This window comes from Gopherus evgoodei, chromosome 7 (assembly GCF_007399415.2).
Source record: "Gopherus evgoodei ecotype Sinaloan lineage chromosome 7, rGopEvg1_v1.p, whole genome shotgun sequence".
NCBI classification, from domain to species: domain Eukaryota; kingdom Metazoa; phylum Chordata; order Testudines; family Testudinidae; genus Gopherus; species Gopherus evgoodei.
In genome coordinates, this window is record NC_044328.1 from 105,769,939 (window position 1) to 105,791,533 (window position 21,595).

Sequence of the window (21,595 nt, forward strand, 5' to 3'; positions counted from 1 at the left end):
CACCCCTGGTATATAGCACACATCCTTGGTTAGCAGTACATTTCCAAGCCATAAGGACTTGCAGTTATAGTACTTTCCATATGAGGGCACTCTTGTTATTATGTATTCCTCTTTGTTTCACATTTCTTCTTTTCGACTACAGGATGAGGATGGCTTTTTTTCCAAGAGCCCCCGCCCCATACACACCGCCCATTTTTTTACTTACCTTTGCCCACCGTAAAGGTCTGTTGTTATAACAACATTCTTTTTGGCCACATATGGTTGGATACATCTCCAGTCAAACGGGGCAGAGGCATGCTTTCTACTCCAGAGGTTTTGCACTATCTCCACAATGTTATCAACTGCTGTCATTCTACAAGTGAGGGGCTACATTTAGTTCCTCAACATTGTAGAAAGTTATGCTTTTAATAGATAACTGGACTAGCCCCACACTATTTCTACAGATAGATGAACACTGTTAATTGATGTAAATGGGCATAAGTCCACTGCCTTCAATGGAGATATGAAGATTTATACCAGCTGAGGATTCAGCCTGTGTAAATCTGCACAGTTCTATTGTATTTAATGGAGTTCATTTACACTAACTGAGGGTCTAGTTAGCTCAACATCCAATAAGTTTGATGCTCTGCAAGCTTTGGACAGCTCTTTAAGGTAAATTTGCAGGAAAGACAAGATCAGAAATTAGAATGTTGTAGAAAGACAGACTGGAAATCTAGCACTGACTTTTGCTTTGCCAGTTTTTAGCATATAAGTATGTGTTGTGTCCCTTTTCCATTTCACAAAATTTGGATGCCTCTTTTAATGATGCCATCAAATCACTGGGGCAGTACAGACTCCCTCTTTTTGTGGCAGAGTATAAATCAGGAACATACATTATGTCAATAAAATATTGCAAAAAATAAATGCTCCCATGAGATTTAACCTGCAAGAATATCTGTCTCCTTGAGATTTTTGAGCATGGCAAACCCCTGCATTTTCAACAGCATAAATGTATTACTGTATTTTTATTTTATTTATATATGATCTAAGAGTCAACTACATGATTTACAAAGGTATAAAGATAGGTCACTACCCCAAAGAGCTTACAGTCTTAAAAAACCAGTGAGATACAAAGGAGTGGGAGAAACCCTGGAACATGTATTTGCGGGGATTATTATTAATAGAGAATGAGAAGGTCCTTGTTTTATAGAATCATAAAATCACAGACATATAGAGCTTGAAGGAACCCAAAGAGGTCATTGTCATCTAATCCATCTTCCCACAAAGATGCAGGACCAAGTTTACCTTGACCATCCCTAATAGGTTCTTAAAAACCTCCAGTGATGGGTATTCCACAGGTTCCCTTGATATCCTACTCCAGTAGTTAATTATCCTTGTCAGGGCTGGCTCCAGGCCCCAGCACGCCAAGCACGTGCTTGGGGCTGCATGCCGTGGGGGGTGCTCTGCTGGTTGCTGGGAGGGCGGCAGGCGGCTCCGGTGGACCTCCCGCAGGCATGCCTGTGGAGGGTCTGCTGGTCCCGCAGCTCCAGTGGAGCATCCGCGAGAGGTCCAGCAGACCCTCCACAGGGATGCCTGCGGGAGGTCCACCGGAGCCGCGGGACCAGCGGACCCTCCACAGCCACGTCTGCAGGAGATCCACCAGAGCTGAAGGACTGGCGAGCGGCAGAGCGCCCCCCGCGGCGTGCCGCCATGCTTGGGGTGGCGAAATGGCTAGAGCCAGCCCTGATCCTTGTTGTTAGAAAGTTTTTTCTAATATCTAACCTATATCACCCCTATTTCAGATTCAGCCAATTACTTCTTGTCCTACCTTCACTGGACATGGAGAACAATTGATCATCATCCTCTTTATAATAGCCCTTAACAGGAGCTGTAACTAGGGCGAGATGGAAAAATGGGGCAGAAAAAAAATCAGTAGGGAGTGCAAATCTGTTTGCTTGCCTTGAGTACTAAAATGCCTAGTTATGGCATTGCCTTCACATATTTTCAGGCAGAGGTAACTGATGGGGGGGCACAAAAGATCAAGTGACCCTCCCCATGGTCAAGTGCCCCCGCCGGCCTGGGCAGGAACAGGAAGAGGCGGGACCAGAGACGGAAGGGAAAAGATGTGGCCAGAGCCTCTCCTCTTCTAGCCATGCTGCCTGGGATGCTGCCCGGTGCAGCATAGCAGCTGCCTGGGATAGCCACACACTCCCCCAGGCAGCTGCTGTGCTGCACTGGGCAGCATCCAGGAGTGGCTTTGGGGCCTGGCCACCAAACATGCCAGGGGGAGCCGGTGCAGCCGGAGGATTGATCCCCTCCCACCCCAGGTAACGTGGGATGGGGAGGGGGGACGGGGAGAGCATGGGGGTTCTGGGATGAGGGAGGGGCACATGGGGGGTCACACATGGGGAGATCACATACCCCCCTTTAGCTGGTGCCCCCCTTTATGTCCCTCCCACGAGTCGCCTATGTTTGCAGGTCCCCCCTCAGCTTTATTTTCTCAAGACTAAATATGCCCAACATTTTTAACCTTTCCGCACAGATCAGATTTTCTAAACCTTTTATCCTTGCTTTCCTCTGGACTCTGTCTAATTTATCTATTTTTCTTAAAGCGTGGAGCCCAAAACTGGGCTGAATACTCCAGCTGAGGCCTCACCAGTACTTAGTACAGAAGAAACTCAAAGATACAAACACTAGTTATAGATTGACCAGTCAACCAGACACCATGTGAAACCATAAATAACCAATCAGGCAGCAACAGAGAGACAAAAAAAATAAAAGGCGAATACTGTACTGTGAGAGTTTTGTATTTTAAAAGTAGGCACATCTGGGCTGCCTGTCCCAGACCCCATCCCCACCAGCAAGGCAGCCACTTAGAGCTAGTAGGTGAAGAGCACAAGGCATCCAGAACCGGCAGAGCAGGAGCAGTGCTGGGATCTGTACCACTTTCACCCCTCTACCCCGACCACTCCTAACCCGGCTGGGAGGGGGACATGCTGTTTTCAGCCCCCTCCCCCGGCCGGAAGCGGGACCCTCTGTTTTTACTCTTCCCCCCTCCGGCTGGGAGGAGGACTTCCCCACTGGGGACAGGCTTGCAACTCATCCCAAACAGGGAAAGAAGCTGCCTGCAAGGAAGCTGCTGGTGCTGAGGAGGGAGATGCTGCTAGTGCCTGGTCTGGAGTGTCAACTGCTGGAACTGGAGCCTGAACTACACTTTGTTCAGAGTTATGAACATTTCAGAGTTATGGATAACCTCCATTCCCCAGGCGTCCGTAACGCTGAGGTTCCACTGTATAACAATTGCCTCCCCTGTACTACATTTAACACTTCTGTTTCATCTTGGCTCATATTCGTAGACTGCGGGTGGAGCCCCCCCTTTGGGGAGGCTAGCCCCGCCCCTTCCGCCCCAGCTCCGCACCTTCCACCTGTGCCCTCCCCATGCCCGGACCCCTGAGACCTACTGACCTCCCCTTGCAGCCAGTGCCACAAGGCCCCTCCTCCCCAGAGTGCACACACCCCACTCAGCACAGGAGCCCCAGGCAGGCCAAAGCCCTGAGCACTCCGCTGCTTGGCCAGAGGAGCCCCTAGTTGGCCAAAGCCCCAACCTTTTCCTCCCGTCCAGGAGCCCCAGGCTGGCCGAAGCCTCAAGCACCCTCCCCAGCACCTGGAAGAGCCCCGTGCCAGCTGCAGCTGCGCCGTGCCTCCTCTCCCCTCCCCTCCCCAGACTCAACTTGCCCTGGGGAAAAGCATTTGTTAGAAGATGCTTTTGTTATGCCCCATGCAGGTTCCGGGGCATCTCAGGAGGCAGTATGTGCCTCCTCAGCCTCCCCGGAACCTGCATGGTGCATAATAAAGCAAAAATTTCACCGCCAAACCTCACAACTGGGGGTCCGGCAGTCACGGCCACGCTGGGGGAGGTAGAGCCTTCCCTGGCCTATTATACCCACTGCCTATGCTCATATTCAATTTGTGATCCACTATAACCCCCAGATCCTTTTCTGCAGTACTACAGCCTATTCAGTTATTCCCCATTTTCTAGGTGTACATTTGATTTTTCCTTTCTAAGTGCAGTCTTTATTGAAGTGTACTTGTCTTTAGTGCATTTCATCTTGTTGATTTCATATTAATTCTCCACTTTATCAAATTCCTTTTAATTCTATGCCCATCCTCCAAAGTGCTTGTCCACAAATGACAAAGTGTCATCCACAAATTTTATGAGCATAGTCTCCACCTCATTATCCAAGTAATTAATGAAACTACTGAATAGTACTGGAACAAGGATAAACCCCTGCGGAACCCCACACAATAAGTCTTCCCTATTTGACAGCAAACTACTCGTAACTCTACAAGTAAGGTTTTTCAAACAGTTGTTCGCTCACCTTACAATAATTTCATTTAGACATTTCCTTAGTTTATTTATGAGCATATCATGTGGGACTGTGTTAACAGCCTTATTAAAATCAAGATACATTATGTTTGAAGGATTGTGGGGAGAAAGTAAGTTTTGAAAAGGAATTTAAAAATGGAGAACAAGGCTGGCATATAGAACCAGAGAGGATATATCAAGTGGGGCAGTATGGGAGAAAGGTACAGAGAGGCGTTTGTGAGAGAATAGAACTAAAGATACATAGAGGGAGACAGAAACAGCAGAAAGCAGGGTTTCAACAGGAAAATGATGTATGGTCAATGACGGGGAGTAGGGGGGTGCAAACTGTGCAGGGCCCTGAAAATGAGGACAAAGTTTTTCTCTCTAGCTGTAATCTCATTGATCTCAAGATGTAACAGTGTTTCTCTAGGGTCCATTACATCCCAGGGCAGAACTGTGAGTTTTTGTATATTTTTCTTCAATATATGCACTATATTTCCAGCCAGATGTTCTAGTCCTCTTGTATTGTTTGGAAGTGACCGAAGAACGCAGAAAGACCTCTACCTTCCATCACATCAAGTCAGAACAACTTCATGTCTAATACACCACAAAGCATACAGAATTCAGGAACATAGTGGCAGGGCTAGTGAAAGGAAGGCTTATTCATACCTCATTTATGGTCACTCATGATCAACAGTGATTCTATTGAACATCTCTCCAGTGACCTGAGAACTGATCTATCTTTAGACATCTGGGAAACCAAACCACTATACAGTTCAGAGTTATAACAAAATATCTGAGGCACATGGAGAAGCTGGATATTATATGTGGGAAGAGAAAGGAAACATGCATTGCCTACTACATCAGCTAGAATAGTGGCTGTCAGAAAAATTCTGCTGTGATCTCAGACAGAAATAAAAGAATAGACTATAATAAACACTTACATTGGCTAGATGTCAGAATACCAAAAAAAGGGTCGTCCAGCAGCAGCTCGCTACAACGGCGACATGCAGAAAGCAGGAGGGACTGTGCAGCACGAACTGGCTCACTTACTGGGACCTGGAATCTAGGGTACTGTCCATTAGAAAGAGTCATCTGAACCACAGAATTACTCATATACAAACCAAACAGAGCTGCCCATAAACAGAAGATACTATTGCATGCTGGATTAGTAGTATGAGTGACAGGCTGCAGAGAGGGGAATGTTGTAGGGCTGCAAAAGACCTACTAACTAAGGTAGATGATTTCGAGGAACAACCGAAGAGAAAAGAGGGAAATAGGAGCAATGCTTCCTTATTTCTTTTGTTTTTTAAAGCTCAGGCCTCCATCAAATTGGCCAAACAGATACTGCCTGCAAATCCACAGACATCTCCTTTATAAATTTTCATCATGCCCCCAAGGCACCATTTATGATACTTATATGCCTGACTAACATATTGTAGTAATGCCCATAGTTTTAAATAGGATTTAGTAGCAGAACTTCTACAGAAGTCAAAGGGAGTTGCAAGTGTTCTACACCTCTGGAAATCAGGACAACTATATTTAGGTGTCTAAATATGGATTCATAAATTAAGGCATCTGCATTTGCAAGCCTTTGCCTTACTTTCCATGCCTCTGTTTCTCATCTGTAAAACTGAGATAATACTTCCCTTTCTCATAAGGATATTGTGAGGGTTAATTACTGTGATTAATGTTTGTAAAGCATTTTGGGAACTTTATAGAAATGACACTACACAAAAGCAAGATTTTTGCCTCAAGTATTAAGCATTCTTACCATTTATGAGGAGATCCTTAAAGCATATTCCACCTTCTAAATCTCATGTACATTTGCTTCTCCCTGTTTAAACTGTACTAAAACAATTTTGGACTCTTGGAGCTGGCTCTGCCTTGTTTAGTTAGCTGCCCAGGCCATTGTTCATTGTTCATCATTGTTTGCAAATGCTAAGTGAGTAGATGGGCTCGGGCTTCTTAGAGAAAAGAGGATTTATGATGGACAGAAAATTATAAATTTCATAGAGGAAAATACTTTTTGTTACAGAATTGTTGTGTTACTAATAACCCCACAAATCTGTCAGTGTTCTCACAATTATATGTCTTTCAATATTTGGCCATTTTTGCATCAACCTTTTTTGAATACTGCATCTTATAAAAAGAAAAAGAAAAGAATGAATTTTGTTCTAAACTTAAGTGTGCTCTCTTCATCATTGATTAAAAGTGCAAAACAAAGTGCCAAAATGTAGCCTGAACACACCTACGAATCTTAAAGAGAACTAGGATATTTCACAAACTCTTCCCAGCTCCAAACAACACTTCTCATTCCATCGTGCCCACTTCTTCCTCTACCCAGCCGCCCTGTCAATCAATCAAACAACTCACAAGCTGCCCTGCTCAGAAAGGCCTTAAGTTAACAGTATTTGGGAGGAAAATAAATAGATTTTTTTGGAATTTGAAGAAAATAAATTCACAGAAGATGAGAGGTTGACCAAGCACAAACAGAGGTAACAAATACAAGTTATGAATAAACTTTGTTAATACTTTGAAAGCTCATGCATGTTAATAATAATAAAATAAAAAGTTAGAAATCTAGAGAAATTAACTACTAATGAATAGTTACATAATAGTAAAAATCACTGGAAAATCCCTGAGCACTATTAAAACTCCACTTCATTCGGGGATATGTTTTCACAAGGGCATCTAGCCACTGCCAGCTGCGTTCTAATGGTGAGGCTGATGTCCTATTACAGTGTTTCCACTTGCTGATTTTTTATTTATCTTTTACAAAGAGCTGAAGCAGTTAGCAATTAGGTTGTCAGGTGACCTTGTATTGTAACTGTAAATGAGATACCGTTCCAACTTTGAAGTAAGTCAAATGCATTTTGCCATGAGTCCCTTACTCAAACATTTGGCCAATGACAATATGCAAATATTTTAATAATGGGAAATGAACTTTGGAAAAAAAAGATACTGTAATGTGAGCATGGCTTTACATTTTGAAATATTTTATACTCAGTGGACATTTTGATATATATGACAGAATCTGCCGATAAATGTGCAACATTTAAATATCACAAAGTAACGTATATGCTATTAATATGATAAAACTATTAATATGATAAAACTATTAATGATAAAAGAAGTGGCTGGCGCCAATGAGTCCTGTATGACAAGCATTGGAACTGTCAACATTACATTTGTTATCAAAGGAGAATTGTATTAGTAGATGTATTAGCAGAATTAATTCAAGTTTGATTCTAAAATGGTCAGTCCTAAAAATCATACACTCAATTTTCTCAAATTGAATATTGCATGTACAAATATTCCATTAGAATAAACTGCTTGAAAAAACTGGCCAAAATGTGAAACGGAGGTTCCTGAACCATTCCAAAATAATTACCACTCAAGGGAGGCCACGGGTGGGGGTGAGAGGATTGCAGCGGCGGCTTCGGTCCCACAGACCTGGCCCTCACCCATTCTAGGCATTGTGATCTGGTACACAGGTTTGGCCCAGCAGCCCCTCCATCATGACAGAATGGTCAAACTTGAGTAGTGCTGTGAACCCATGCACCAAGTCATAACACCCCTTGGTTTGGGGGCCCTCCCAAATGGAAGGCATGGGGCAAACTGGTCTTTTTGTCCCCACCTTCGGGCAGCTCTGAACACACTCAAGTGAATAGTGCTTACTCAACTGAATAGTTCCCTTGACATCAGAATCATGATTTTTAAAAATGGCTGCCTAAAGTTAGGTTCCTAAATTCATATTTAAACTCCTAAATAAGTAGCCAGAATTTCAAAAGCGCTGAGCACCTAACAGTTTCTTAACTTCAATGAGAGTTCTTGAGCACTCAATAGTTTCAGAAGTCAGGCCCAAATATTGAGATGCCCAAATATGGATTTAGGAGCCTAACTTTAATCCCCTACATGTTAAAAAAAGTCTTGGCCCAAGTTAGGACTCCTCAGACTGTGTTCGCAGGATTAGTCCCATTGTAGTTTAAAGTAAGTGATAAAGGTCCTGTTCTTGCACATACTCTGTGTGCAGAACTACCATTGACTTGATGGGGATTCTGCAAATGAACAGCTTACAGGACTGGGCCCAATTTGCTTTTTAGAACAGGAATTTAAGTATCCTTCTCTCTTCTATATCTCTATTATAATTTCCCCCAAAATTTGTCTGAATAGAAATATGAAATCCCTTGTGCACGGCTCATCTGTTTCTCTGATTATTTTGATATGGATCATGTCCCTGGAAAGCCAGTGTTCCAAAGGTCTTGTGTTTTTATTTAGTTATTTATGTATTTAGTCAACTGGCATTCTGGTGGCCTTGAATAAAAACTATTAGAAACAGCAAACTGGTTACTTCAATTCTCATCCCAACAACCAGCCTGAGCTGTTCAAAGGCGGAGCTGACTCAGATATCACAATCCCACCTATTTATTCCCCAATGGGAGAGAAATAAAGAAGAACAGGAGTGATTTACCTCTGTCGCAACCCCACCCAAGCACCTTCCTACTGGACAAAGAGGAGGAAGAGAAGAAGGGGAAAGAAAGAATGATAATTGATTTACCTCCCAAATCTCAATCCCACTGGGGAAGATGTCAGACAGTCCCACCATCCAATAATCAAAGGGTGGAGAAGGCAGTACCGGAAAGATTAGGTAGGGAGAAAAAGGGTTCAGAAAGGAGAGTAGAAGAGTTACTTCCTATATAACCAGTCCCCAACCAACAAGGAGCTTACATAGGAAAGTGAAAAGAACAGAAGTACCATTGAGACATTGGAGGGAAAGAGAAAATTGAATAATAAAAATCAATGGTATTTTTAAAGGAACAATTAGAAAAATCAACATTTCGCTTTCTAAAACTGAATATTACTGTCCAAATATTCTGTTCTAGTAAACAGCTCTTATTGTTTATGATGTATGATTGTGATATTGTTCATGATCAGCCTGGGTGGTGTGAATATGATGAAAACCAGCAAAGTCTATGGCTGTGATGGTTTTTATGATATTTGTGCTTCAGGTTGCTCATGAACGTGGTGCTGTTGTTTACTAATCATGAGGTAAATTTCAAACCACAGTAACTTTATACTTCTTTGGAAGACTTCATTAAGCTCTACCCTCATCAACTTTTACCGAGTCTGTAATTGATGGCCACCATTAATACCTTCCAATATAACAATATTTCCATGATGGGATGATAGCCAGAGTGGTGAAAAATGGAATGTCACCATTTGCACTAAACAAGGTTGTGTGCTGGCTTCCACACTCTTTTCCATCCTTTTTTCAACTATGCTATTGGATACATTTCATGACATTGAGAGGGGAGTATTTACACAGTTCTGCTCTACTGGGAGGTTGTTCAATCTGCAACACTTCCATGCTCACATGAAAGTAGTAGAATTACTTATTAAGGAACTTTTATTTGCTGATGACTGTGCACTGGTTGCTTACTTGATTGATGACATTCAGTTCATAACTGATCACTTCATTTGTGCTATCCATTGTTTTGGTTTCATAATCTGGCTTTTAAAAACCCAACTTGTGCTAAGGGATGCCCATGCCTACTCAGTTATTAAGGTAAACAACACTCCTCTCAAGTCTGTAAGCTGTTTTGCTACCTAGGGAGTATACAGTGGCAAAATACCACAATTGATGATGATATTACCCATCACATAGCTAAGGCCAGCTCTGCATTTGGAATGCTTTCATACCACATATGGAAGACTAGGGGAATCAAATAAGCACAAAGCTAATTGTCTATCAGGCAGTCATGCTTACTACACTTCTATATGGTTATGGGAGATGGACAACATATCACTGCCACATTAGGAATTATGATCAGTTCTATATATGCTGTCTTCATTTTGTTTGCAGGGTCAACTGGTGGGCCAAGATTCCCAATACTGAAATCTTTATTTACTGTTGGATGTCTGATATTCAAAACATGTTCATAAATGCTGAGCTGTGTTAACCTGGGCATCTCATATGGCCAACTCGAGAATACCCAAGGATATTTTTTATGGTCCTCTAAAGCAAGGTACCCATTCTCATGGTGGCCTGTACAAATGATATAAAGACACATGTAAGTCAAACCTGAAAGCATGTCACATTGATCCCAGCCACTGGGAAGCAACAGCCCAGGACAGAGCAAGGTTGTGGCAGATTTGTCATGTTGCCATTAACTTAATTGAAGCAAGGCTTATTAACATCTTCATGAAAAATATGAACAGTACAAAGCAAGAATACAATAGCCTGCAAAGGTCATGTACAATCTTGTGTGTCCCACATGTAAGCATGTTTGCAGTTCTTGCGTTGATCTGATCTTGTATATACACGTTCACCTGTAGTATTTGCTGAATCCTTGTACATTGACATTACATGAGTCTCCTTCGTCATTTATTCCTTATGATTGTCCTAAAGTCTCTCAGGGGCTAAAGCCATCATCAGATGCTGACAGCTGCATCACGATGTAGCAATACAACATCGAGGTGTCACAACTCAGTAACATCTAATTCTGGTGCAATGACTAGAACAAAGTTTACAAGCTGGCAACTGTACCTTTTTGTGCTGTCTCTTTCCTCCGTTCCTCTACTCCTGTGTTCTCACTCCTCTTCCTCTGTGATGTTCAGTAGCTTTTCTTTCCCTGCTCATACTCTGCTTCTCTCTCTTCTCTTTCTCACTCTGTTGCTTTCCACCCCTCTTCCACTTCTTCTCTTTTCTCCAAGTCTTTTTCTTTTGATGCATCATCTTGCAGCAGTAAAGTGTCCCCTCTGGGCTCAGCATTACCAGCAGGGAATGAAGGACCACTGTTTACCAGTCCTAAGCAGTTTCAGCACTATAGGGAGGGCACAGCAGCAGGCACAGAAGAACATCATTAATATTTTTAATGCAAAATATTTCTCATAATAATTTTTATTAAACAACTGAATCTACTGAAGTTTATTCAGAAACACACTTTTAAGTATTGGTAACTAGTTTGCAGTAAATATTGTACCTAATTATTCAACTCAATAGCATCCCCTTGTGTCTTTTTTAATAGTTTAGATAGTTTTCCTGTACTGTGATTAAAAGGGGCTACTATCTGCTTGTTATACAAAGCCATTGTTAAAGACAGCCTATCTCTGTCTGGCCCAAAGCTTCACTTAGATTCACTATTTTTTGTTTGTTTGTTTATTTTGTTTTGCTTTCAGTAAAGAGCTGAGAGTATAAATTTATCTGCCAACCACAAGAGGGAGCAAGTTAGACATGGCAAAATAGCGTCTTTTTTACTGAGATTGAAAAACATTGACTTAGCTGTGAGAGGTATGCGAACTTAAAAGCTTGATTTAGTTTGAAAAGTAAATTGTTTAACATTTGGAAAATGTATTACAGCACAAATATACTCTCCTTAATTAGAGACTTCTCTATTTCCTATCCTCTTATTTTCCTTGATTTTATTTTGTTTGGCATCTTTCATACACACTGCATCTCAAAACACTTTACAGTGTTACTGTAAATAATACAATGTAAGAGATAAATATTATTAGATGGAGAAATAAATTAATAGGCAAAGATCAGAAGTTAAGATATATTTTCATCTGAAATATGAAACCGAGACATAAGTCAATGGTGCAGAGAGAGACAGTAAATCTTTTGCAGACACAGGGAGCTGCAGATGAAAAGGCTATTGCATCCAAATGATGCAATTATGTGGAAAGAAAAGGAGGAAATCAGTTCTAGAGGAACAGAGAGCATATAGAAATAAAGTCCAAGACACAGATTGGGGCAAGGCTACTGATGGATGGCTTTATAAGCAAGAATAGCATTATTGCAATGAATGGAGGTGCCCTTGCCTTGTTTGAACATGAGAGTGAGGTGGCTGTACTTTATGTTTGGGAGAAGTCAGATAGTAGCATTCTCCACATCCTGCAGTCGACATTCAAAAGCTATATGCAGGAAAGCAGATGAGAGAAAAGTACAGATGAGGATATCGGAAAAGATGGAGCTCAGGCAGTGACATCCCATAACAATGTTGAGTGGATTTACACATATGGTAGATTTCCCCCTGAAATCTCCTTCCCAGAAAAGGGAAGATTTCAGAGGGAAGATGCCAAGGTTACAAACACAGGAGGCAAAAATGAAGTCTGACTTGAGAAGTGATAGAGCTCTATGTTCAGAGATGTATATTTCTTTGGCCCCAAAGTAGAACTTATGTTCTTAAATATTTAACAGAAAAAAAGCTCTTTTTATCTAGGTGTTTATATGGGAGCATTAGAATATTATCTGAGTGGCTGGGATGAAGCAACAGGTTTATCTGACTATTCCTCTTCACAAGAAAGAATTATATTACAATAAAGTCATTTTACTGATGTACAAAAAAGAATCTAATTAATCCAGCATCAAGACCAAATCTCTCAGTAAATATTAAATGGTTTTAGAACTGAGAACTGTAGGGAGGTTTCTGATTGGTAATGAGTGTTTTCATGCCATTCAGCATAATGACCAGAAAAATCAGAAAGTTTGAGATTCCTGGTTGGGGGTGTTGGAAAGAGAGGTGCGTATATAGCATTGCTAACCCCAGCCATTCAAAAATCATGGGTGATGCCCAAAAAAATCATGAGATTGTAAAAAAGCCACCTTTGAATTGCCTCCTAATCTGGTTTCTGATGTTTAAGCCTCTAGGGTTTACATTTTCAAGCTTTTCTCTGCAGCCATGTGGGCCAGAAACTTACTTTTAAAAGAAAGATGAAATTCTCACATAATCACGACTCCAGGAGTTGGAGACTTTAAGGAAAAACCCCAAATACTATGAAATTCGCAGTAAAATCATGAGAGTTAGCAACAGTATGTGTATAAATTCCATTTCACAGCAGAAACTGCAAACTCCACACTTGGTATTTTCTAAGTGATTATTAATGACAATGATGCTAAATATTCTCATTTATAGAGCATCATTCATTGAAAGTTGGCAAAGAGCTTTTAGAGCTATCAGCTGCACAAGGTGAAGGAGAGAAATGGCACCATACATGTAGTGGGTCCTCAGGCCAGTCTGCTGTCAGAAAGAAGATTGGATCTGAGAAGAGAAACTCTATAAGGCATTTGCCTATAACTTTAAAAAGAAGCAACGCTTACTTCCCCTTTGCACCCCATGGTGTCCTGTGGACTGCAGCAAAAATGCAGACTGCTCATTCAAGTCCTGACCATCTCTCAAAGCAGAAGATTATGCCTCTTGAGGCTGTGGATTATGACTGGGCACATGGACTCCCTTTCAATCATTCAAGAGAAGGTATAAAGTTATTGTTTAGAGATGGCTAAAGTAATTAGGCCTTGGGCTTTGTGATTTATAACACTGAACAAACATACTCTAGTTACACAGTATAGCACTGTTTATTGTTTTTATTTGCGATTTTATATTATAGCATATTCAGTGTCCTACTTGTTCCATTATTCAAAGGGCAGGAGCATTCCAAGATCACCTGACTAAATGCAAAATAGACAAGCTCCTGTAAAATTCGTTGGAAGTTACACCAGCTATGGCCACGTCCAGACTAGATATTAAAATCGATTTTAGATACGCAACTTCAGCTACGGGAATAACGTAGCTGAAGTCGAATTTCTAAAATCGAGGTACTCACCCGTCTGGACGGTGCTGCATCGATGTCCGCGGGTCTCCGTGTCGATTCCGGAACTCCGTTCGGGTTGATGGAGTTCCGGAATCGATGTAAGCGCGCTCGGGGATCGATACATCGCGTCCAGACTAGACGCGATATATCGATCCCCGAGCAATCGATTTTAACCCGCCGATGCCGCGGGTTAGTCTGGACGAGGGCTCTGTATGTATCAGACAGTCCTAAATCTCATGCTGATATTTCTAGTATCTCAGTGCCAAAAAACAAGTGTCCTGCATCAACACAGATTAAAAAAAAATCTATTTACTGCCTCTGGTAATCTTGCCAAGCACAATGATTTCTCTTCTATTTATTCATTCATAGATCAATCTACCTCAGGTGAAAAGGAAAGCTAATATTGTGCCATATGTGCCAAGCAGTTACTCAGTGCTTTCCTGTTTAGTGTAAGAAAATTACTTCAGTTGTCAACCTTATCATCTGCTGGGCACCACTCTATTGTGGGGCACCCAAAAAGGCAGAATCCACTCCCTAGCTCAAAAGAACATGAGTATGCCCCACCATGGTGCTGTTCCATGTGTTCTGCCTTGCCCTTTTCCCACCCCTTAGCATGCCTCTTCCATCCCACCCTATCTCCCCTCCTACAATGAGTGAAGAGTGGCTCTAAATCATCTGCAGACATTTCTCTCTCAGAGAATCCTCAGCTGCTCCTTAAGGTAAGTTTTCCAGGTGCTTTGTGCTGCTTGTGCATGGCAAGGCACTAGAGCTGTTGACAAGGATCTGGGCATAATTCAGTAATATAGAATCCAATTTTGCAAGGTACTGAGTGGCCCCAACACCCATTCAAGTCAGGGTAAGGCTCCTACTGTTTTCTTTATGATTACTCTATCATGGTTCAGTGGATATATGTAAACTTGGATATACCCAGTAAGCACTATTGGCATTCATAGTTTTGTTTTTATTCAAGACAATTTGAGTAACTATGTTGATGAACACTTAGAAGAGTCAAGCTCTAAACAGAAACCTAGTTTTAATCTTAACAGTAGCAGAGGAGGGCATCCTGCTATAATGAAAGATATTCCATTATATAAACTGCACGACATCAAATATTGGTTTGGGTCAGTTGCTGTCATTTCATCACTTTCCATACTGATTATTTTCAACAAAAACAAAACTAAAAAGACTTAGAGCCCTCATCCAAGTACATAATAATTAGTCCTATAAAATTAAAATAAGATCAACCAAACAATAGTTATGAAAACTAAGTTAATCCATTGAATCAAAACATGACCTGCCATACAACTGGTTTCTAAGCAATCCTGATTGGTGATCATTAACTATCTATGAGATAATCTCAAAGGTCTGAAATTAGTGACCTAGAATTGTCTCATTCCACACTGGGCAAAATAAGGATGTTTGCAAACGATGTTACCTGTTTTTTGTGCATGACTTTTGTTGAGACTAGTAAAATAAACTTTTGATTTTGTTTTAGGAGTCATATTTCCTTGTATTAGTAGACCTGCAGACCAACACTGCATTAAGATTCTTATGCACAATGGAACAAATTCCTGTTCTAATTTTTATTGCTTCAGTGAATTTTCAATACCAAACTTTGGACAACTAGTAAAGTGTGGTATTGAACTGCTAATGGAATGGTATTGGAAGCTTAGTGGCTAATTGTGGCTCTTAAAGGGACATTGTCAATTAGAAAATTATATGTACTTACACGTTACAAATAGCAGCTAATGTTATTAAAACTGAAGGAATATTTTATATGTAATTTACATCTTTCCTTTAAAGGAAAGGGAAAATAGAATTGTAAGTTGCATTAAGATTTATGTTCAGTATGTGGACATTTTTACATTAAGAGTCTCATGACCAGAACATGCTACAATGTCTGCATTGCAAATATTACATTTATTTTTGTCTTAAACTGCTTCCATTGCAATTTAAAAAACTCATGGAAATATTTCTATCAATCGTTTCATAACTATGTGAACCATTTGTTTTTAATTTCCCCCTACCTCCCACATCTCTCAGCTCCATACAAAGTTACATATATTCAAGAGAATTTTGTATTGTATTATTGCTCCATAATGTGATCTCAATGTTGCCATTACATTATTTTATAATGGCATGTATGTTAAGTTAAATGTACATATGGAAAATACCTTTGAGACATTTTTATTAGTTACATCAAAATCCTGTGCACATGGATAACTTTTATAGAGTAATAATGATCAACCACATGTTTTAGTCACATAGCTTTATCTTCAGTCCAGACCATTTTTTACAGGTTTCTCTGGTGATATGGGACATTGATTGACTACATACTAATATTGATAGGGAATTAACTTGCTTAAAATCCTATATAGAAAACTATAGGCACATATATCTCCTTACTAGGAGCTTCCTTCATTTATAGGTGAGGGAGTTGGTGATAGAGAATTCTCCATGAGGGCCCCTCTTCTAGAGCTTTGAATTTTACTTGAGAACTCCTTTGAAACCTTCAGGCCAAAGTACAAAGGCCATCTTTTTCTATTGTCATCTGGGGATGACTGAGGTTTGTGGGTGGAGGAGGTTCTTAATATTGAAGGATTAAGTTAATGGAGATATAACAATTTACAACAACTGAGGAAGTGGGCCAGTAATTTTAATTTTCTGGCAGGGAACATAGACCCTAACTCAAGAAAGCACTTCATGACAAATTTAACTTTAAACCCATTGAAGCCAACACTACCGCAACTTAAGTCCTATGGAATGGGCTGGAATAGCAGCACAGCTCTGTGGTCTAGGCTTATTATACACATTTTATAGGTGGGGAAACAGACACCGAAGATGTGATTTCACAGAGCAACTCTGTGGCAGAACCGGGATTAAAACTGAGAAATCCCTGGCTTCTTGGAAGAATACCTGAATGTAACACCTTGCTTTCCTCACAATACCCCCAGTGGGTGGTATATGAACAAAAGCTTTATATGAATACGGTTCAAAAGATGTAGAATTGGTACTGGATTAAATTACAGTATTAGTGGTAGATAAAAACAACTTTCTTAATTATAATTGGAGCAATACACCTGAGGCATGTTCTGACAGAACATTTACATTATTTGGATTGTCTGTGCCTAAACAGTTGAATATAGCATGCTAAATTGTTTATATGTTGCTGTTGTAATGCAAGATACTAAACAATCAGCAACAATTAAGTCTGAGATATTATATGTGTCCTATGAAGAGCAGACTAACATTTTAAGATGAGAATGGAGTATTTGCCTTAACATGATAAAAATGATGTCCCTGGTGTAAAACAATGTGTATCATGAAACAAATGTGAAATTAGTGGCCTTTCTGTGCTGTTAACATCTCATGAAGCCAACATCATTGTGACAGAAAAAAAGCTGATAACAATTGTGCTAAAGAGACTTTGTGCAACACCACTGGTATGATATGAATGGGAAGCATCCCATTGTTAACATTCACTGGTTGAAAACTGACCACCAGAGCTGGTGCCATTATTATGTTACTAGTCCTGTGTTGTAAATTTCTTTGTCAGTCTTCTCTTGCGAGGACAAAATTCCATTATGAGAGACAGTAACCTGATTTAGGTGTTTTGTCAGATAATAGAGTGAGGCTTGTAGGCATTAACCTGACTAGCTTAGTGTAATTTATGGCAGCTGTAAACTTTGTTTCCAGCATTAAGGTAGACAATAGCTTCAAATTACCTGGAACAAGGTTAAGCTGTGGAATAGATCCTGTATGTTGGGAGGGAGAGAAATTACCCTTGCATCTTTGGGTTAATTCAATATCAAATGTCAGGATGCTTGGTTTTCATAGATCAGCTGATAAAAATCTTTACCACTATAAACTTCACAGAAAATGTTTCATAGTATTATTGGATATGAGAATGAATAAACAAGGAAACAATATATCTAATCTCAAATGGGTTTGATCCTGTGAGGTGCTGAATTTTCTCATGAGTTACTGGGGGCACTCAGTACTTCACAGGACTGGATCATTAATACTGATAAAACCATTTGGATGGGACATAGTTAAGCTGGCAATATTAACTAGGCAAATATTAGCTTAATTTACAGTAATTAAAACATGAGAAAATGTAAAGTCCATAAGAATGACATTTTAAACTGGTTTTCAGTTTAATTGGTTTAGCTAAAATGTAAATTAGATGAATGCCACACATTGTTACTGTTCTCTAGGTTTTTCCATTTATAAATAGCTAGCACATCTCGTATCATTTTTTTAAATTTCAACTCTGTATTGCAAACATTGAAAAGCTATTTCATTCCAGTAAAATACCTAAGCTAAATTTGCTGTAACAGCAGTAGCATTTTTGCATAATACAGCAGTAGCATTTTTGCATAATTGTGTACTTTAAATGATGTTTCACTTCTACTTTTAAAATATTTGAAGCTTTGTTAAACAAAACCAAAACAAAACAATTGGTCACTTTTTTCATGTATTCCTGCTGAATTTTCTGAAATCAGTAACCACACAGGACCAAATCCTCAGCTAGTATAAATTGGTGTAGCTCCATTGTCTTCAAGTAAATTATTCAGATTTACATCAGCTCAGGATCTACTGGATCATAGTTTGTTATTTGCAAAAATACCTTACATGTTTTTGAAAATATTTATTAAAATATATGGAAAACTTTTTTTTTTTTAACAAAAAGTGCAATTATAATATGAGGCATGTCATAATGAAGTATTTACAGTTTATTCTAATGAAAAGCATGATAATCTTTCAAAAGTAGATGCAAATATCAAAGTACAAATATGACATTAGCATTTCTTAATAATGCAAATTATGAAGTTCCAATAATTCTTCATGTTCTACTGTGGTAGAATAATGGTGAACTAGCTGGCTTCTTCCTATTCCAGCAAGTTGGAGGTTAAAGTGTTTTTCACCATTATAAACTGAGATTCTCTGTGGGATCTTTTCAGCTTTGCACGGCGATTCTGGAACCAGATCTAAAATTGAAATAAAATGCACATTTCTTAGAAATGGGTAATTTTTCCTTTTAAAAGCAACATTGTATGCAGGCCAGGTTTGACATTAATAAAGAATATCAGTACAATCATACAATAGTAAAATTTGTGAAATTCTTATAATTTGGAAGCTGAAGCAGCTTGGAAGTTTCAAAGCTACAGATGAAGGTATATGGTGAGCTGTAATAATTTTAATAAATAATAATGTAAGGCAGAGAAAATTATAGACAAAGGACCCTAGCTGAATTGGAAGGTAAGGACCTGCTCTGTTCCCACTGAAGTTAACAGAAAAACTTTCACCGACTTCAATGGAACAGGTCTGGACCCTCAGGGCTTGACCCAGGAAGTTGCTGAGCATCCTGAACTCCCAGAGGAGTCAGTGGAAGTTCAGGATGCTCAATAACTCCCAGAAGTGCTTAAACAATTGCAGTATGAGTCAGTATGGCCTGATCCAACTTTTTCATAAAAGCCTCCAACTGACTTCAATGGAAGTTGATCAAACACTTAGTGAACATTAAGGGCCTGATCCAAAGTCCAAAGAAGTCAGTGAGAGGCTTTCTATTGACTTTTATGGGCTTTGGGTCAGACCTTAAAATCCCTATGTACACTGAGCTTTGAACCAAATGAGACAGAGTATCAAATGTGACTTGAAAACAGTTTTGTCCTGTTTAAATTGGCTAGCCAAACCCTGCTTGAAATGTATTTATCCATTTGCTTAACTGTATTTATTTAGCTTTCAAACATGGTTCCAAACCCATTGTAGAAAGGGTTTTCAAACTTCGGATCGGAGAATGAAATCCTGGCCTCACTGAAGTCAATGACAAAATTCCCCATTTACTTCAATGGGACCTGGATTTCAATCTGAGTGTTCAGTAGGGGGAGAGCTTTGTGATGGTCAAGGACGATGACACTGAGGTATTACAGCGATGAATGTCATATCAGTGCCAGAGAGAAGGGGAGACTGAGAGGGAGGAGAAATTTCACTGGTTTCCCACTACAAATTACTGCCAACATAGTACCTATCTAATAATACACTAAAGACTAAGGATCATTAAGAATAAATGCAACTTTCAGATGGTTATCCTATCCACCCACTTATATCATTGTTGAGCAGACGTCATGTGATCGCAGAATTATATATATATATATATAAAGTTACCTGGATCCTGTCTTCATCCAAATCTAGTTTGTGAGCTAGTTCTTCTCTAACATCAATGCCAGGATAGCAGTTCACTCTAAAAATATTTTCCAGCACTTCAATCTGAGGAGAATAAGCAAACAATCCATTAAACAATTTAAAATTTTACATAGTTGGAAACAGAGAAAGTCAGTTCAAGTAAAAGACTTTCCCAACAATTTTTTGGGCCAGACTCCAATCTTATTTATACCAGCGTAAATCAAATGAAATTAGTGAAATTACTCTAGATTGACACCAGTCCTTAACCACATATGTACATCTCTGTCTCTTTATGCACTAGGTATACAATATTTTATCAACTAATCATTACATGCTTCCTATTGAATGCATTTTACTCAAAAAATGAATATAGCAAAACATACATTACTTTATTCATAAATAGGTAACTGAACCCCTACCTGGTTTCTAGTGAAAGCAGTTCTTGGTCTCCTACCCCTGTACCAGCTGAGTTCCCTTTTGTAAGATAGCCTTTCAGTGGCTGAAAAATATTTTTCACATTTCAAAACTCTTTCCTCCAGCATCGGGTAACTGTTAAATAATGGCCCTTTACAGGAAATGACAGGGGTCTGCAGACACTGACTAGTGTCTTCTCCTAAAAACATAAAAATATAGAATTTAAATTCATAGATCTGTATTTGCCAATTTTTGAATGAGACTGTTATATTAAAATGCAAGCCTGTAACAAAATAAGTGATAATCTAATGTTTTAAGTATATGTCTAATTGTACTGAGGTGCTTGTGGAAACATATCCTTGATAATGCACAAAACTTAACATAGGATAAAAATGTAAGACAATAGAGAACTGAAGCTGATGACATACCTAAATTGTTGCATGTATCCATCCATGGTCTGTGAGGTTTCACAGCTGGAATGCCATCTTTTTTCTGTTCTAATCCCAAAATGCTTTCAATGGAAAACGAGCAATGTGTGGTTTCAGTTTCCACAAAACTGGATACTTTCTGAAGATTTTGAGACACTGCTGTATCAGAAGCACATAATGATGTACTTGCCATTCTTTCACCTTAAGTCCTATGCACAACATGAATTGTACTTGCATTTTCTTGCAGGTCCTCCTTATAGCTGTGCTGGCAAGGGGGTTGGATTTGCAACGTCATTAATTAAAATCTTTTATTAGAAAGTTTTAGCATGTCAATGAAGACTCTCCCACCAAGAGGCATGAGGAGTTAATTGTTTATTTGTTTGCAAGTAATTAGCAACTAATGATGACACTAGGGGGGCCACCAAGAGGGACAAAAAGTGTTATCTCTCCTAACCAGAACATCGACTTAACTTTCTCAAAAGAAGCTATGCACAAATATGGTACTTCCCTTTTATTTGAAATCATTAATGTATAAAATCAGTTAAAAAAAAACTTTATAGTCTCATGGACTCCACTTACCGAAACATAGCAGCATGATAGGAAACCAGTCAAGTAATAAGTAATCTCA

General features: G+C 39.6%; 1 protein-coding gene across 1 annotated transcript; it reads right to left on the reverse strand.

The window, feature by feature from the left end:
- Positions 1-18,815: 18,815 nt before the first annotated feature.
- Positions 18,816-21,175, reverse strand: HESX1 (HESX homeobox 1). Its single transcript, XM_030570692.1, has 4 exons — positions 20,968-21,175; positions 20,545-20,738; positions 20,108-20,209; positions 18,816-18,930 (listed from the first exon to the last, which is right to left on the reverse strand). Exons 1-4 carry the CDS (start codon positions 21,158-21,160, stop codon positions 18,832-18,834), a joined length of 588 nt encoding a protein of 195 aa, XP_030426552.1. The 5' UTR covers positions 21,161-21,175; the 3' UTR covers positions 18,816-18,831.
- Positions 21,176-21,595: the final 420 nt, after the last annotated feature.

What these genes read in the sequence shown, in the direction of transcription:
- HESX1 (XM_030570692.1), bottom strand. Translation starts at nt 21,160, where the DNA reads ATGGCAAGTACATCATTATGTGCTTCTGATACAGCAGTGTCTCAAAAT. An exon ending in GGATACATGCAACAATTTAG is followed by an intron (nt 20,739 to 20,967) that starts GTATGTCATCAG and finishes TTATGTTTTTAG; the next exon opens with GAGAAGACACTAGTCAGTGT. An exon ending in CTGCTTTCACTAGAAACCAG is followed by an intron (nt 20,210 to 20,544) that starts GTAGGGGTTCAG and finishes TATTCTCCTCAG; the next exon opens with ATTGAAGTGCTGGAAAATAT.